Source organism: Salminus brasiliensis, chromosome 4 (genome assembly GCF_030463535.1).
Source record: "Salminus brasiliensis chromosome 4, fSalBra1.hap2, whole genome shotgun sequence".
In the NCBI taxonomy this organism is placed as follows: domain Eukaryota; kingdom Metazoa; phylum Chordata; class Actinopteri; order Characiformes; family Bryconidae; genus Salminus; species Salminus brasiliensis.
This window is the reverse complement of record NC_132881.1, coordinates 25,957,956-25,972,166: the sequence shown is the minus strand read 5'-3', so window position 1 is coordinate 25,972,166 and position 14,211 is coordinate 25,957,956. Positions and strand designations below refer to the sequence as shown.

At 43.3% G+C, this 14,211-nt stretch overlaps 1 protein-coding gene across 1 annotated transcript in view; it reads right to left on the bottom strand.

Annotated features, from left to right (window-relative positions):
* Window positions 1-3,559, bottom strand: part of lrpprc (leucine-rich pentatricopeptide repeat containing) — a 54,216-nt gene extending 50,657 nt beyond the window's left edge. The window contains exons 1-6 of the mRNA XM_072677730.1: window positions 3,392-3,559; window positions 1,771-1,994; window positions 808-930; window positions 513-634; window positions 337-395; window positions 112-198 (exon numbers count right to left, since the gene is read on the bottom strand). Of these exons, the coding sequence (XP_072533831.1) occupies window positions 112-198; window positions 337-395; window positions 513-634; window positions 808-930; window positions 1,771-1,994; window positions 3,392-3,552 (776 nt within the window). The 5' untranslated portion in view covers window positions 3,553-3,559. The remainder of the gene's footprint in view (window positions 1-111; window positions 199-336; window positions 396-512; window positions 635-807; window positions 931-1,770; window positions 1,995-3,391) is intronic.
* Between the last annotated feature and the right edge of the window lie 10,652 nt (window positions 3,560-14,211).

Here is a 14,211-nt window from a genome sequence, read left to right as displayed (position 1 = left end):
GTAACATATCTACCAATTATTATTTTTATTATTATTATTAATCATCATCACTACAACACTCAGAGACACACAAATGGCCATGGGTATTACCACCAAACAAACGCGACTAACCCTGCTCGACTGTGACCCATCACCAGAGAACTGAACACAGCTTCTGTAATCGGCAGGTCTTTACTCTTCATGAAGGTCAGGATTTCACTGCAGACACACACGTGACATGACGGAAAACAAACAGTCTGACTACTAGTCATCAACGGAAGCAATATTATTCCATAATTAAAGAAAGTGTACATAAAACCCTCCAGGTTGCCCACATGATGGCGAATTCAGACTTACCTTGCGCCATCAAGGTCACCACTTTGGCAATATAATGCAATCAGCCTCTGATAGGTCACCTGGCAAAAGAGGATCAATCAGTCAAGAAAACACTGTAAAAGGTTCTACACTGTAGAGAGACAGACACTAAGGTGAGAAGACCTTTTTTAGATTATAACCACTCAAATATCACTCACTCTGTTGGGCTGCACATTGGCCTCTTCCATCTTGGCAAGAAAATCAGTGGGGGACATTTTAAAGTCGTTCTGCAGATATACCTTAAGCAGAGCATTGTAATGGCTGACATCGTAAGTGGCACCTGCAACAGAAACCCCATATTTATACATATTTATTATACATACATATATACACATACATACATATTTACACATACATTATATATTTATTATACATACATACACATATACACACACATACATATTATATATAAATTAGAAGTAGACGTAGAAGTGAGGGTACTGCAGCTCTTACCCAACTCTTGCAGCCTGTCCCAGATGTGGTGGGCAAACTCTGTACGCTCTGCACATGGCAGCTCAGGCAGCAGAGAACCACAACTTCTCAGCATCAGAAGGGCCTGGTTCCCACTGGGACAGCCTGTGCCGGAAATATACATTTTATAGCATATAATATAATTTTATATCATTTATCAGAACAGGGCTGCACTGCCTTAAACAAACACTCACTGATGGGTCAAAGCATCAATGCCTTACTCCCATAAACACACCTATACAACACATATTGGGTGCATAGAAGTTAAATAGGCAACCAACTAGTTAAATGACAGAGATCATGATAAATGGCTTTGCAACAACATGCTTTTCATTAAAGCCATTAAAGAGAGATTTAGGGGATACTCAATGAGGTTTTAGGGTTTTATTCTGCTGTAGAGAAAAGTAATGCTTGGAATAAAAGATGGCCATAGTGTTGTAGTGTGTTGTAATGCATTAGATTACATTTATATTATATTTATTTATCGGGGGTGGGGGGGGGGTTCTCTTATAGGTAGTATGTATTTAATAATAAATAAATAAAAAATGACTACTGTGTTTTTTTTTTGCATTTTTACAATGTTGCAGGTTTCAGCAATGTACTGTTTACACCCCAGTTCATATATAGGAACTAAGTGCAAAAAACACATGTGGAATTATTAAAGCTCAATATATTTATTCATACATAAGAATGCAGCAGTTTAGCCGCACCCATTCATACTGAATAAGGAGTGTTTTTGGAACGAGGCACAAAACAGGGCACCCAATCAGAGCAGAGACTATTTACATTTAAGTCACCAACAAACAATTCAAAGGAATTGACACAGCTCAGAAAATAATGTTTGCGTTTGTTACTTTGAGTTTTGAGCCTTATATAAGAACAATATTAAATAATAATATAATAATAAACATGCCTACAGTTTAGCATTTTAAAGTCATGATTTACCTGCTCGACAGACATCTTGAAAGATGCGCTGAAGCAACGTTCTGGTGACTCGGCCAGTCCTCCTGACGGAGCTGTCCAGTTTAGCGAGTGCCCAATCAAACTGCTGGGCTTGCTTATTGCGCAATATAAGGCTGGAATAATCTACAGTCTCCCCCACATGCTCTGGGGCCGTACTATAGTACCGCAGCGCAGAACAGGTCCAGACTGAGCTGTATGAGGAGAGACTGAAAACAGAAAGAGCTCCATTAGTGCTGTATAACATGCTTACATGTGGTCACCGCTGCCCAGTTTAAACGTGTCAGAAGGGTCTGCAAGTAGCTGTCGGAACAACCGTGAACAGGGCAGTCCTTGTGTGACAGCAGCTAAGATGGTTCTTCACCAGGACCTATGCTTCCAGTTGTGCATATTGCCCCATTTGTAGCCTGAAGACCACTAGCAGACCTCGTAACTCTGAAGATCTGTCGCCTCCTCAGTGCCTCACCATTGCCTTTTTCCACCCTCGACCCAGAACTGAAGGCATAGCTATTAGTTACACAAGCTCAGCCTATACGGGAGACAGTTTTAGGGAACAAGACGTAGGCATGACATAGGTCTGGGGTCAGCCATCAGAGAGGGTGCACAAAGCAGGAGATTCCTCTGAAAGGATGACCAGGTTAGTTCAGGTTAGCTGAAGATCCTGGGATATTAGCAACGGTGTGAAACTATGAGGGTCTGACATGTGGTCTCATGCATAGGATCAATTATGACCTTGACCCACTGACCTGATGAATATGAACCAGGGGAATAAGGACCAGACAGTAACATTCAACCACAGCACAACTGTGATAAAGGATAAAGGATAAAGGTGCACGTATTCGTCACTGTACAGTGTGGACTGTACAGCGAAATGTGTCCTCCGCATTTAACCCATCTGGTAGTGAACACACACTCACACACACACACACGTGTTAGGGGCAGTGAGTACACACACACACCCAGAGCGGTGGGCAGCCAACTCCAGCGCCCGGGGAGCAGAGAGGGTAAAGGGCCTTGCTCAAGGGCCCAACAGTGGCAGCTTGCCGAGCCCGGGAATCGAACCCACAACCCTGTTATCGATATCCCGGCGCTCTAACCGCTGAGCCACCACTGCCCTTGTGGTCTTCTTGTGAAGGAGGACCAGAGATTCACAGCAAGCAACAGAAAGAGGTCATAGAGCCAAAGCAGGGTGAGCATCAAAATAAAGGCCAGGCCACAAAGTACAGGTACAGGTGTCAGGCTGACACGTTTTCTGGGTGTGCTGGAATGACTTTGGGATGATGCGTAACTCCTGCTGCTGCCACTGACCTTTCACATAACGGCAAAATCGCAGCTTATATACACACACACACACACACACACACACACACACACACACACACACACACACACACGTGTGCTAAACCAGGCTAAGCTTCTTTCTCATCACAACACAATTCGACACACTCAAATATCAAACTAATGCTTTGTTAAAGACTGAAGTCTGAAGGTGATTGTCAGAGGTGATTCTCGGGCCTGTCTGCTGGGTAAGACCCTCACCGGCCTCTGCAGTAGCTATCCAAACAAGCATGGAGATCCACGCTGCGGCCAAACTCACTGTACCTACCCACACGGCCCGCCGCCCGCTGCTGCCGCCGCCGCTCTCCAACACACCCCTCTGCTGCAAACGCTACTGAAGGTCGCTGCATATCTGCATGTCCCCTTCACCTGCAGCAAAGGACAGGGGTTGATTTTCAACAGCCGGGCAGATCGTAAGAGCGCAGCCATGTTTAACCTGTAACACAGCGGGAGAAGGACATCCGCACCGCGTCACAGGGCATAGGGCACCGGGCGAGTCCATTATCTAACTAGAGGGGGGTGGGCGGTGCGGGGGGGGGGGTTGTATATGTAAAATTAACCTGTGTGATAAAGCCATTGATGTGTTGTGTTGCGGTGAATTGAAATTAATACATTTAATGTAATATTTTCGATAACGTGCATAGAGACATAGCGTCCCTTGTTTTTGGATATGACGTTGTGACGATGACCGTGTGTGGGGCAGACCACTGAAGCGTTATAAGAGATCTAGGGAGGCGGGCCGTCCCGAGAGCAGACATGTGCGCGGAAACGCTCGCAGTTAAAGGAGACGTTCACCTTGTTCTCTAAACGTTTGGATAATACACTCCTACACGTGTGAGCAGTCGTTTAGCGCGGTTTGGTCTGAGTCGCACCGTTTTGATTAAATTTAACAAATAAAAAAAGGGTGCATAGAGGTAGGATATGGTCAGTTTACCGTTTATCAGAAAAACAATCTGACCTCTTGGGGCTAAATTCGAAAATAGGAAATTGGGAAAAAAATTATTTAATTAAAAAATAATTATATTTATTTTCCCATATTTTTCATTATGCTGATTGGCTCTTTTTGATGATGGGCGGGGCTTAAACAGACGTCATTTCTAGGGCCCTATTTTAGCGATCTTTTGGCGAGCCGTCAACTACGCAGCTTGATTTAGGGCCTGTCCGTGGGCTTTTGCTATTGTACTGAAACGCGTAAAAGTCATGTACTGAGTCTCCTAATTAATCATGGGCGTGCAGTACTCCAATCAGTGTCACTTGCCTTTCCTTTAAAGGGCCAGGTGCGGTCTGACTTTGGCGGGTTGCTATTTCAATGGTGCAAAGCCGGGGTGTACGCGCTTTGGGCTCGTGCCTGTGAACGTCTGCCTGGGTTGTTTTCAGTCAGTGGCGCACCCGACACACTAAAATTGACCTGAACACCTGATAAATAATCTTCATCATCATAAATTGCATGATGAAGAGTGGCATCACTTTGTTCACCATGGGCCGGTGGTGGTTCAGTGGTTAGAGCACTGTTAGATGGTTGTGGGTTCAATACCTGGGCTCGGCAAGCTGCAGCTGTTGGGCCTATCATCAAGGCCCTTGACCCTCTCAGCTCCCTGGGAGCCGCTGTGATGGATGCCCCACTGCTCAGGGCGAGTGTGCTAACAGTCAATGTGTGTGTTTGATCACTGCACGCTTCCAGTGCCTCCAGTCCTACACATTTTTGTGTTGTGTTGTCCTGCTCTGCATGGTCCTCTGAAACCCCCTGAAAAGGTTTTATTATTCTTATAGTCTTATATTACATTTTATCAGTCTCATATTACATTACAGGATCTGAAAATAATGACTTAGTATCAGTGTATTTCAGAGAATTTCTTTTTTTTAAGGGATTCCACTGATATTCCTGCTAACGCAGCTTTGTCATTTTTTATAAAGTGCCCATGATCCCCTGACTTCATTAATTAATAATGTCAAACCTAGGACCATCTAAAATGGACATTACATAGGTTGACATAATGCTATAAATCCAAGAGGGACTGCTTTCTCATTGTACAGAGTGTGTCCTCGCTTAAATGTGTCCGATCTGTGAAAATGAGCTGACATAACCATAAGTCCGACTGACTCATGTACTTTATTATTAGACTAATTATCTATGCCATATTTCACATTTTGTCAAACATTACAATGGGTCTGCTTGTAGAATATCAGCGGTAGAATCCAATTGGCCTGGAGGCATGTTGTTCACCACAGTGTTGACGCAGGAAGCTGCTTGGCACTGTTTGGGGTCAAGTTTGGAAAAGGTCAGCCAGGTGGGATGTTGCCAGGCACAAACCAATACCCACCGGGTAACCACGTCTCGTGCCGGGCGTCAGGACCAGGAAGCTCCATCACTTCTGACATGTGGCATGCTGCACTTGTTTCCAGAGTGAACACACCAACACACACAATAGCAGCAAGCTGACAGGTGACATGGAACAGGCATTGCCTGCTAGGCACATATGTCTGACTCCTACTGAGCAAGCCCCTCGCTGTCCCAGACTCAGCCCATCAACTCTTGTCCGTCAAGGCGTCCTACTGAGGAGTGGCGTTGCTGGGTTTGTGAGCAGGATGGTAGGGGACTTTGGTAAGGCTTGTGTTGGAGTGTGTTTATGCTCTGATGTTTAGCCTGATAGAGCTTAGCCTAGACTTAGACTTTAACATTGAAGTGAATAGTTTTCAGCATTAAATATACAGGCTGTAAAATGCATTGATGTATCATGATTGATGATTGATCGGATGTGATTTGGTGTCGATGGTGCTGGAATGTTATAATAGATTTACAATCAACTATTAGAATTATTATGGTCAGTTTACTGGTCAAAAGAAACATAAAAGGTCGTATTCAATGTTAGTCCCATCTATTGTAAAACTATATTATGATCAGACAGTTTGGAGATTAGCTACAGGTCTAGCGCCACAAGAGGGCACAAGTCATATACAATATAAAATGAGGGAATTTTGACACAATAAAAGCTCTACTTTGACCTCAAACTATTTTCTCTGTGTGTGAATGTATATATTTGTCTCTTACAAAGAAGGCCTTGTGTGGGATTTATTTGCAGTAACCATTATCTGGAGTATTTCCTTAATGGTGGCATTAGGCTTTAGCCAGAACTTTAGCTGGCTAAAATCCCCCCTTAAGCTGGGGACTTTTATTTTGTTTTTCCTGTTAGCTCAATCACTTTTCTATTGCATACATTATCAATCTGTTATAAATAAATGCATTATTCATTAGAAAAAAGACATAAATGCCAAAAATAATTTTATACAAATTTTAAGATTGCTCATTTCAAACAATTCTGTCATTCAGGCTGAAAGATTCTTTAAAGGATTTAAATGTTTTACGGCATATTAAACCTGATATTAAGGTTCACTTTTGCACTATACAATGCTTTTAGCTAATATTGAGACTAAACTAAAATTCTGTACCAAAGCAACTTGACTCACAGCTTGTCAACTCTGCGATTGGGCTCATTATTTGCTCGGTTTTTGCCTGTGTAACAGAACGGTGTTAGCGGCAGTATGCAATATAAAGCGCCATCTTTTTACACAGCCGCTAACACAGTTCTGTGACCCACACTAGCTGGCTTAGCGCTCAGTGATGGAGGAAGAACGGGGGGGTGAGTGCAAGGCCGACTATGGATTGCCGTGGATATCATCACTGAAGCGTCCCTCTTGCCTTACACTATGGAAGCACATCGTTCAAAAGATTCTGATGTGTCCATGTATCGTAGCCGCTGCCGGATTAATAATTCATAACTTTATTATTACTTATTTATTTTGATTGTAATAACAGCAGCCCCTCTTTACACAACATGAACAGAAATGGTCCCAAGTCTTCTTACATTACATTGGGAATTTCCCCACTGCGGGACTAATAAAGGACTATCTTATCTTATTAAGGTAAGTCCCCATTTTGGAAAGACTACCGTTGACTTTACCCCCATATGAACCTTTATGATCCCCATACTGTATCACAGAGAGTCACCATCAATATTTTACCAACTGTCCGCCATAGCAGTCCTCGACGACTAGTGTGAGTACTGTCCTCCAAAGCTGACAAAGAATCGCCTCCCGCTCTGAGGGGAGTGGCTGCTCTTTCAGAGGCCATGAGAGCTAAAAGTGAGGAGCTCAGGGGAGGAAACATCTCAAGGTCACTGAATTATAGACGAGAGGAGAGGAGGTGAGCTGAGCACGGGAGCACCGGAGCGCCCTCCTCCCTCCTTTTCTTTTTGCTGAATGAACTCATGAAACGCCTGGGCTATTTTTCTACAGCATGAATGCATTTGTTGGCAATCTTTTATTCATCAGGTTAATCTATTATTTACTGATTATTTTCACTCCTTTACCAAAGATTTTTGCTGATCTTTTATTCCCCCTTTCACCCTAATTGAAAACCATGTCGAACGCCATTGTCATATTCATATTTTAAGTCTTTGGACGGGAAAGCGGTGTGTTAGCGTTTGGTGCTTAGCATTGTTTTCAAGAGCAAGTGTAGGAAACATACTTTGGCCTACCAGGCGAATGGTACCTGAAATCTAGCACCAGGAGGCTTAGTTGTAGGTTTTATCTAAGACATTTATGAGAAATAAACCACAATTTATTTATTTATTTATTTATTTATTTATTTATTTATTTATTTTGGGGGGGGGGGGGGTCTGTACTCCCTCACATATTATTTACGACGTGAAAAAATGGCTGAGGTGCCAAAGTGCCGAACATGACTTTAATTCAATGCTGTTAAAAGCAATATTGGACGACACTATATAAATATATAGCTATTGCTGTACATATTCCCCCAATCGGACAAAATTAGACACACTGAAATGAAGATAACTTAGAGCGGCCCTCACAGAAAAACTCTCCATTAGAGCAGAGGTCATCAAATCTGGACCTTGAATCTGGTTTTCTTTCCTGGACTTTGTGACCTTTGGTAGGTGCGACACTACATGACCAATCAATTGTATCAGCTGTTCCCTTCATTTCCAGTGATTACACAATCCAGGCCAGGAAACTAGATTTAAGGTCCAGATTTGATGACCTGGGAACTAGAGGTTTTCCTTGAATGTGGGCATTCAGATGGTCATTTGAGTTGTTATGGTTCTATATAAAACCACTGCCTGACTTAAAGAGCCCTTCAAGAACCTTTATTATGGGGCAGTGGTGGCTTAGCGGTTAGAGCGATTAAGGCCGATTATGGCTCCCCAGGTGCTGCAGCGATGGCGTGGCTGCCCACGATTCTGGGCATATGTGCTCACTAGTGTCAACCACACAAAGAGTAAATCTGGGTGTCTTCGTATTGTACGAGTGTAGTGTTTTACAGGCCTACTTCTGAGCTAAACAGACAGTTTCATGACTGCTGGCACGGTAACACATATACCGAAAAGCGACAGTAGCATCTTAGGTCATTATTTCATTTTGGATGCTAGCCAAAAAAGTCTGCATATGAACTGCACCGTAAGTAAATACTCAGAGGCATGCAGTAGAGAGAAGGGGAAAGCGAGAGAACAGGGAGTGTCCCTGAGGCTTTGTCCATGTCTGCGCGCATCAGGGAGTGTGAGAGTGTGAACGTGGTGGCAGGAGCAGGCGCAGGACTCTCCTCAGTGAGAAGAGTGTTGTCTCTCGGAGATCTTTGTGAACCAAAGTGTCACCCACGTGTGAGGATGGAGGGCAGAACTGGTGGCAAGGAAAACGACGCCGCAAACATGGTGAGGACCCCCGGGGACTGAGCCTGACTGAGTGTGAGGACTCACTCTCAGAACACGCAGGAAACAACATGCAGAGACATCTTTACCACACCAAAGCCAGATTCGCTACTAACTGCTCTCTATATTGGATCTGAGCCGAATCACTGAATCCTGGAAAGCACATCTGAGTCCATACCTACAATTACATCTGCTCTTCCACATCACTTCCCATGTTATGGAATAAGATATGACATTTATGTACCATAATGAACCATTTGGACATACTTTAAGCTGCACCCATTGCTGACACAGATGTGCAAATGCACACACATAGCTAATCTTGAGCAGTATTACCAACAGAAAAGGACTATTGGCTCCAGGCCTGATGCTAGGTGTGGGCTAGAGGGGTATATAGCCAACCTATCTATATTCCAAGATTCCTTATTGTGACATTTACAACATATTCCCGGGGATGAATGTGTGTGCTTTGTGCAACAGGAGATAACTAACAATCCAACTGATGCGACAGACAATGACATCCGCCATCCTCCATGCGTCATTACCAGCATCATTATATTATTATATGTTATCATCCAGAGGCTCTCATGCTCCAGCACCTCCCCGGCCTTCCCCGCCTGTCGGCTCTCATCAGCTGTCCTGTCTGAGGCAGCTCCATGGCTAGATCTGTGCCCCGGCTTGGCCAAGCACGACAACAAAGGACAAATCATATGCCGTGTATCTGCTCACTCTGTGGCTGCCTGGATGACCTCGTGACAGGCGCGTTAGGAACAGTCTATGGACTGCAGGACCAACACTACTGTAATGACGCCTGAGGCATCAGGATAATCACCTGAGGATTAGGCATGCTCCTGTGATCAGTGACTCAGGGCTGCTGTTTGGACCTGAGCTTTCAACTCCTCAATGGATGGAGAGCTACCCACCATGAGTAACACAGTCATACACTGAATGCACTCAACTATGCAGGGCTTATCTTTGGCTGTCATTTTAAGTAAGATGAAGTGTTTGGGAAGAACAACAGACTGTATGATAGGACACCGAGACTTGTTGCATGACACACACACACTCTTATTAAAAAGGGCTTTTCGGTTCCCAGAAGGACGGTTCAGTGGAAATCTCTTTGTAAAAGAGATACGTTGAGATAGTATGTCAGCATCCTGCGTCCTATGTCCTCTTGTCCCTGGAGATTACCGCTTTTCCGGATCTGAATTCTAAATTGTGTAAAATGTCAGTAAAATTTTATGTCAATAATTTCTGAACTGCCTCATATTTGGTATGGATTTTTACAGCTTTAAACACTTCGGGCCCTATCTTACACCCTGCGCGTTGCTCGTTGCCATCTAACATCCCATCAGCAGTCTATTTTCACACCTTCCGCCTGCGTCGTTTAAATAGCAATGGTGCTTGCAAATACGGCTCTGGAAAAAAATGAGAGACCTCTTATTTTGTTTTCTTAAATTTGCATCTCCGAGTGTATGGCAGCCATTTTATTCCAGGCATTTCATCAGACAAAGCTGAGTTACCTGCATTTGCAGACTATGAATGGCATAAAGTCACTCAACAGCACTGTGAAAGACTAGTGGAGAGCCTGCCCAGACATGAAAGCTGTGATTGGCAGTCAAGGTTATTTCACCATAGTGATTATTTCACCATAATAAATCTGAATAATAATGTATTTGCCTTATAATTACTATTATCTTTACATAATAATTAATCATCTTTATTTCTTTGCATTATTTAAGCAGTTGTGATTTCTGGAATTTAGGGGAAATGTTTTCCATGGTTAATGAAATACAACGCAAATTTTTATTGCCCTAAACGCATTGCCTATAAATAGTAAAACCCGAGAATCTGATCATGTAGGGTGGTCTACTATTTTTTTTCGCAGCTGTATATGGAAATGAGGTGTGTTCAGGTCCATTTCTGTGTATATCTTGCCAATGTAAAACACAGGTGCGCCACTGACTGAAAACGACCCAGGCAGGCGTTCAGACAATCATTGCTATCTTGGCAGTGAATTGTCAACACAGGCGCGTGCCCAATGCGTGTACACCCCCCTGCTTTTGTCGCCAAAAGATCGCTAAAATTGGGCCCTTTATCTTTATCTTACATCCCACCTTCTCTCCACCATAACTGCTCTATATGTACCTGCATCTTCACGACCACTGAGCCAATTGCCTGAGAGAGAGAGAGCCAGAGAGAAATAGCAGGAGATGACAGCAGTCTAAAACAATGCCTGAACACCACTGTAAATCATCACTGCCATGCAAAAACCTTGTATCTCCAAATTTGCAACTTTACGGCTGTACCAAACAGTCTCATATTGCTTGCAAACGACATCGAAAACTCCAGACAAGAATTGCTGGAAGCCAACAACAACAAAGACTTTCTAGTAACGCTAATCCAGTAACTAACCCACACTGCTTCACTGTGCTACTGCTGCTGCGACCGAGATGTCGTTACAACGATCCTTAATTGGGGCTTTAGTGCTTCAGGCAGCAGACACCAGACTTAGCAGCGATGTTTAATGCAGTAGGAACTGTATAATTAATTGTGTAGTGAGAGATATTTCTGTGTGGTGCTGTGTGTTATATATTTTACTTTATGTGCTGCCAGAGAGCCGCTCATTATTTTCGCATGAGTGTCAATATTCATGAGGTAAACTTTTCCCTTTTTAGCAAATGAAAACTTAAAAAAAGTTCCAGTTTATTTATGTTTGATCAAATCCTAAAAACTCAAGCGTCCACATTTGCAAGTGTCCCCATGGCGTTTCACACTTTGCATTAGCATAATGTTGTAATGGGGTTGATTGTTAATAAGCCATTAGTAGGAGGGTAGTTGAGGGCCAGGGGGGCAAGGCCACTCAGTCAAGCATGTGCAGAACAGCCAGAAATGCCCTGAGAGAGCTAGAGAGAGCGAGAGATATTCATAAATAGTGTTAAATGAGTTCATGTTCCAAGACAGTAGGACAAGACTTGAATTTGTCTTCTGATTGCCCATTTGGTGCCTGCCGCCGGCCTCCCCCAGCATCCCTTCTGTGGTGTTAGCATCAGTGCTGTGGCAACTGCTGGCCTCACCAAGCGTCAGTACCATGGCGGTAACATAGCTATCACGCTGTTAGCATTGCTACTGTGCCCGCGTCACCTGCATCACTAACGCTGCATTAGTATCAAGCCATATTCATGAGGTCCTTAGCCTTTCACATCTAAAAACAAGTAAATCTGTGGCCTGCATGCATCATAAGGGCAAGGCTTGAGACCTTTACCAGGCAGGGTCAGATTAAATGGTACATGAAACATAATGGATGTCATTTTAGGTCATAGATTTTGGTCCCAAACAAACCATTGTTGAAATGTCTTTGACGAGCCTATGCAGGCAAAGGTGCTCTGGCAAACCTAGGCTTGCCTAGCTCTTGTTTGAGAATCAGTCATCTGCACATTGCACAACCAATTTCAACATGAAATGAAGCCTTGTGCATCCATGAGCTTTCTATTTTTGTATGTTCCTGCATTTTATAATGCAGCAGTGTTGAATGTTATGACCTTGACCTTGGAAGTGTTTATTTTTTTCTATATATAATGAGTACCGTTACTGTAGTTGCTCATTTGTGCTAGCAAACCTAATTGGCCTCTGTTAGCACCAAGCTAACAGGGGTGTGCATTCTCTTTTCCATGCATAGTATTATCTTCTTTTGCAGTTTTAAAACTACTACTTTCACAAGTAACTAATTTTTTACTCTGTATGCTGTGAATGTACCTGCCAACATGTCTAGAAATGCTTTGGGCTTTTTAGATTGAACACTCAGATTAGTCTGGATACCTGTATGACCGAGTAAATGAAATAACAGTGTTCTCTTCAGACTGTTTTATTGGTGTTGCGTAATGCTGGACCATTAATGATGTTTAATGCAGAAGCTGCCAATTAAAAGATTGCCATGAACATGTAGTGTGTAACAGCTTACAGAGAAAAAACAGCAGGACTAGCAGGCCACGTTCTGAGAAAGTAAAGAACCCATCCAGAGAGACCCATCCGTGGCAATGGCCTTTGTTTTATGACACTGTGTCCTCATCAGCAGCACCTTTTCCTTACACCCTGTCTGTCTCTCTCTCACACACACACATACATATATACACTCTCGAACAGTGCTCTTGAAAGGTTCAGGCCATCTCTTCTCCCCTCTGACCCTAAAAGCCTTAAGCTACATGACATTTTGGCAATGTCCTTTTGTATTTTCCTTTAGTGGTCCGTGTTTTTTTGGGGGGAGACAGGCTTTGTCTTGCCTCCCTCCAAATACTGACAAACACCATGAGAAGGTGAGGAGACCGCAATCTGACCTGACCTTTTCCTCTCTCCTGTGTAGCCTATGGCAACACCGCCGCTGTCCTCCGTCATTAGAAACGAGGAAGTTTTCAGCTTTGCGTCTTCAAAAGGACGAGGTCACACTTGTTTCCACTCCTCCTTTTTTTTTTTTTTTTATTATTTGTGGACATTTATGTTTTAATGAATGCATGCAGCCAAGTTGTACCTATTGCTGACGCAGCTGCGCAACAGCGCATATAGAGCTTGTCCAGTCCCTGTAGAGAAGTATTGCCAATTGCCTTTCTGGAGCAGATAAACATGAACCTAATGGCACCCTGCCTAAAGCCGGGCATGGGCAAAAGGGGTATAAAGAAACAGTGAGCTATGGAGCAGTATAGGAGGAGAACTGTGTGCTCCGGAATACTTTTGGGATGAGTTGGGGTGGTGATCATCCAACATCATCCCTCTCCCCCATCACTTTTGTTAGCAGTTAGCATTCACAGCGAAGCGTCACACATTCACTCTCCCAGCACTGGTAATGTTGTGTGATAGGGGAAGGCCTAGTGAGTGGGAAGTGACAATGACTAACTTGAGGAAAAGAAAAACCCTGACAAAATACATACTGTACATGTGACACACAGAAGCTTCAACAACTAAATACAATATCCAATGTTTAGTCCAGACCTGTTTAGAAAGGATATTTTCCAATGAAAGCCTGATTTTCCATAGAATGGCCCTTTTCATTTGCAAGTAAATGATTTTATATTTTATCTCCTACATCTATACAAACATCTTCGCCAGCATAACTATCACCGAGCTATCACCGAGTTCCAGTGGCTGACAGCTGGGCTTATCACCAAGAACGTGTTCGAGCTTGATGTGAACGGGGTATGTTATTTGGCCACGGCAACTTTTTTGGCAACCTTTGGTTTCTTCAAACTTTACAGCTCTTTATTTTCCTTTGACACTGCAGCAGCGTTTTCCACTGGCTGTGTTCAGACGTTTCTTTAGGAATTTCTTAAATAGATATATGCCTTATGAACAGAGACATCACCACCAATGTTAT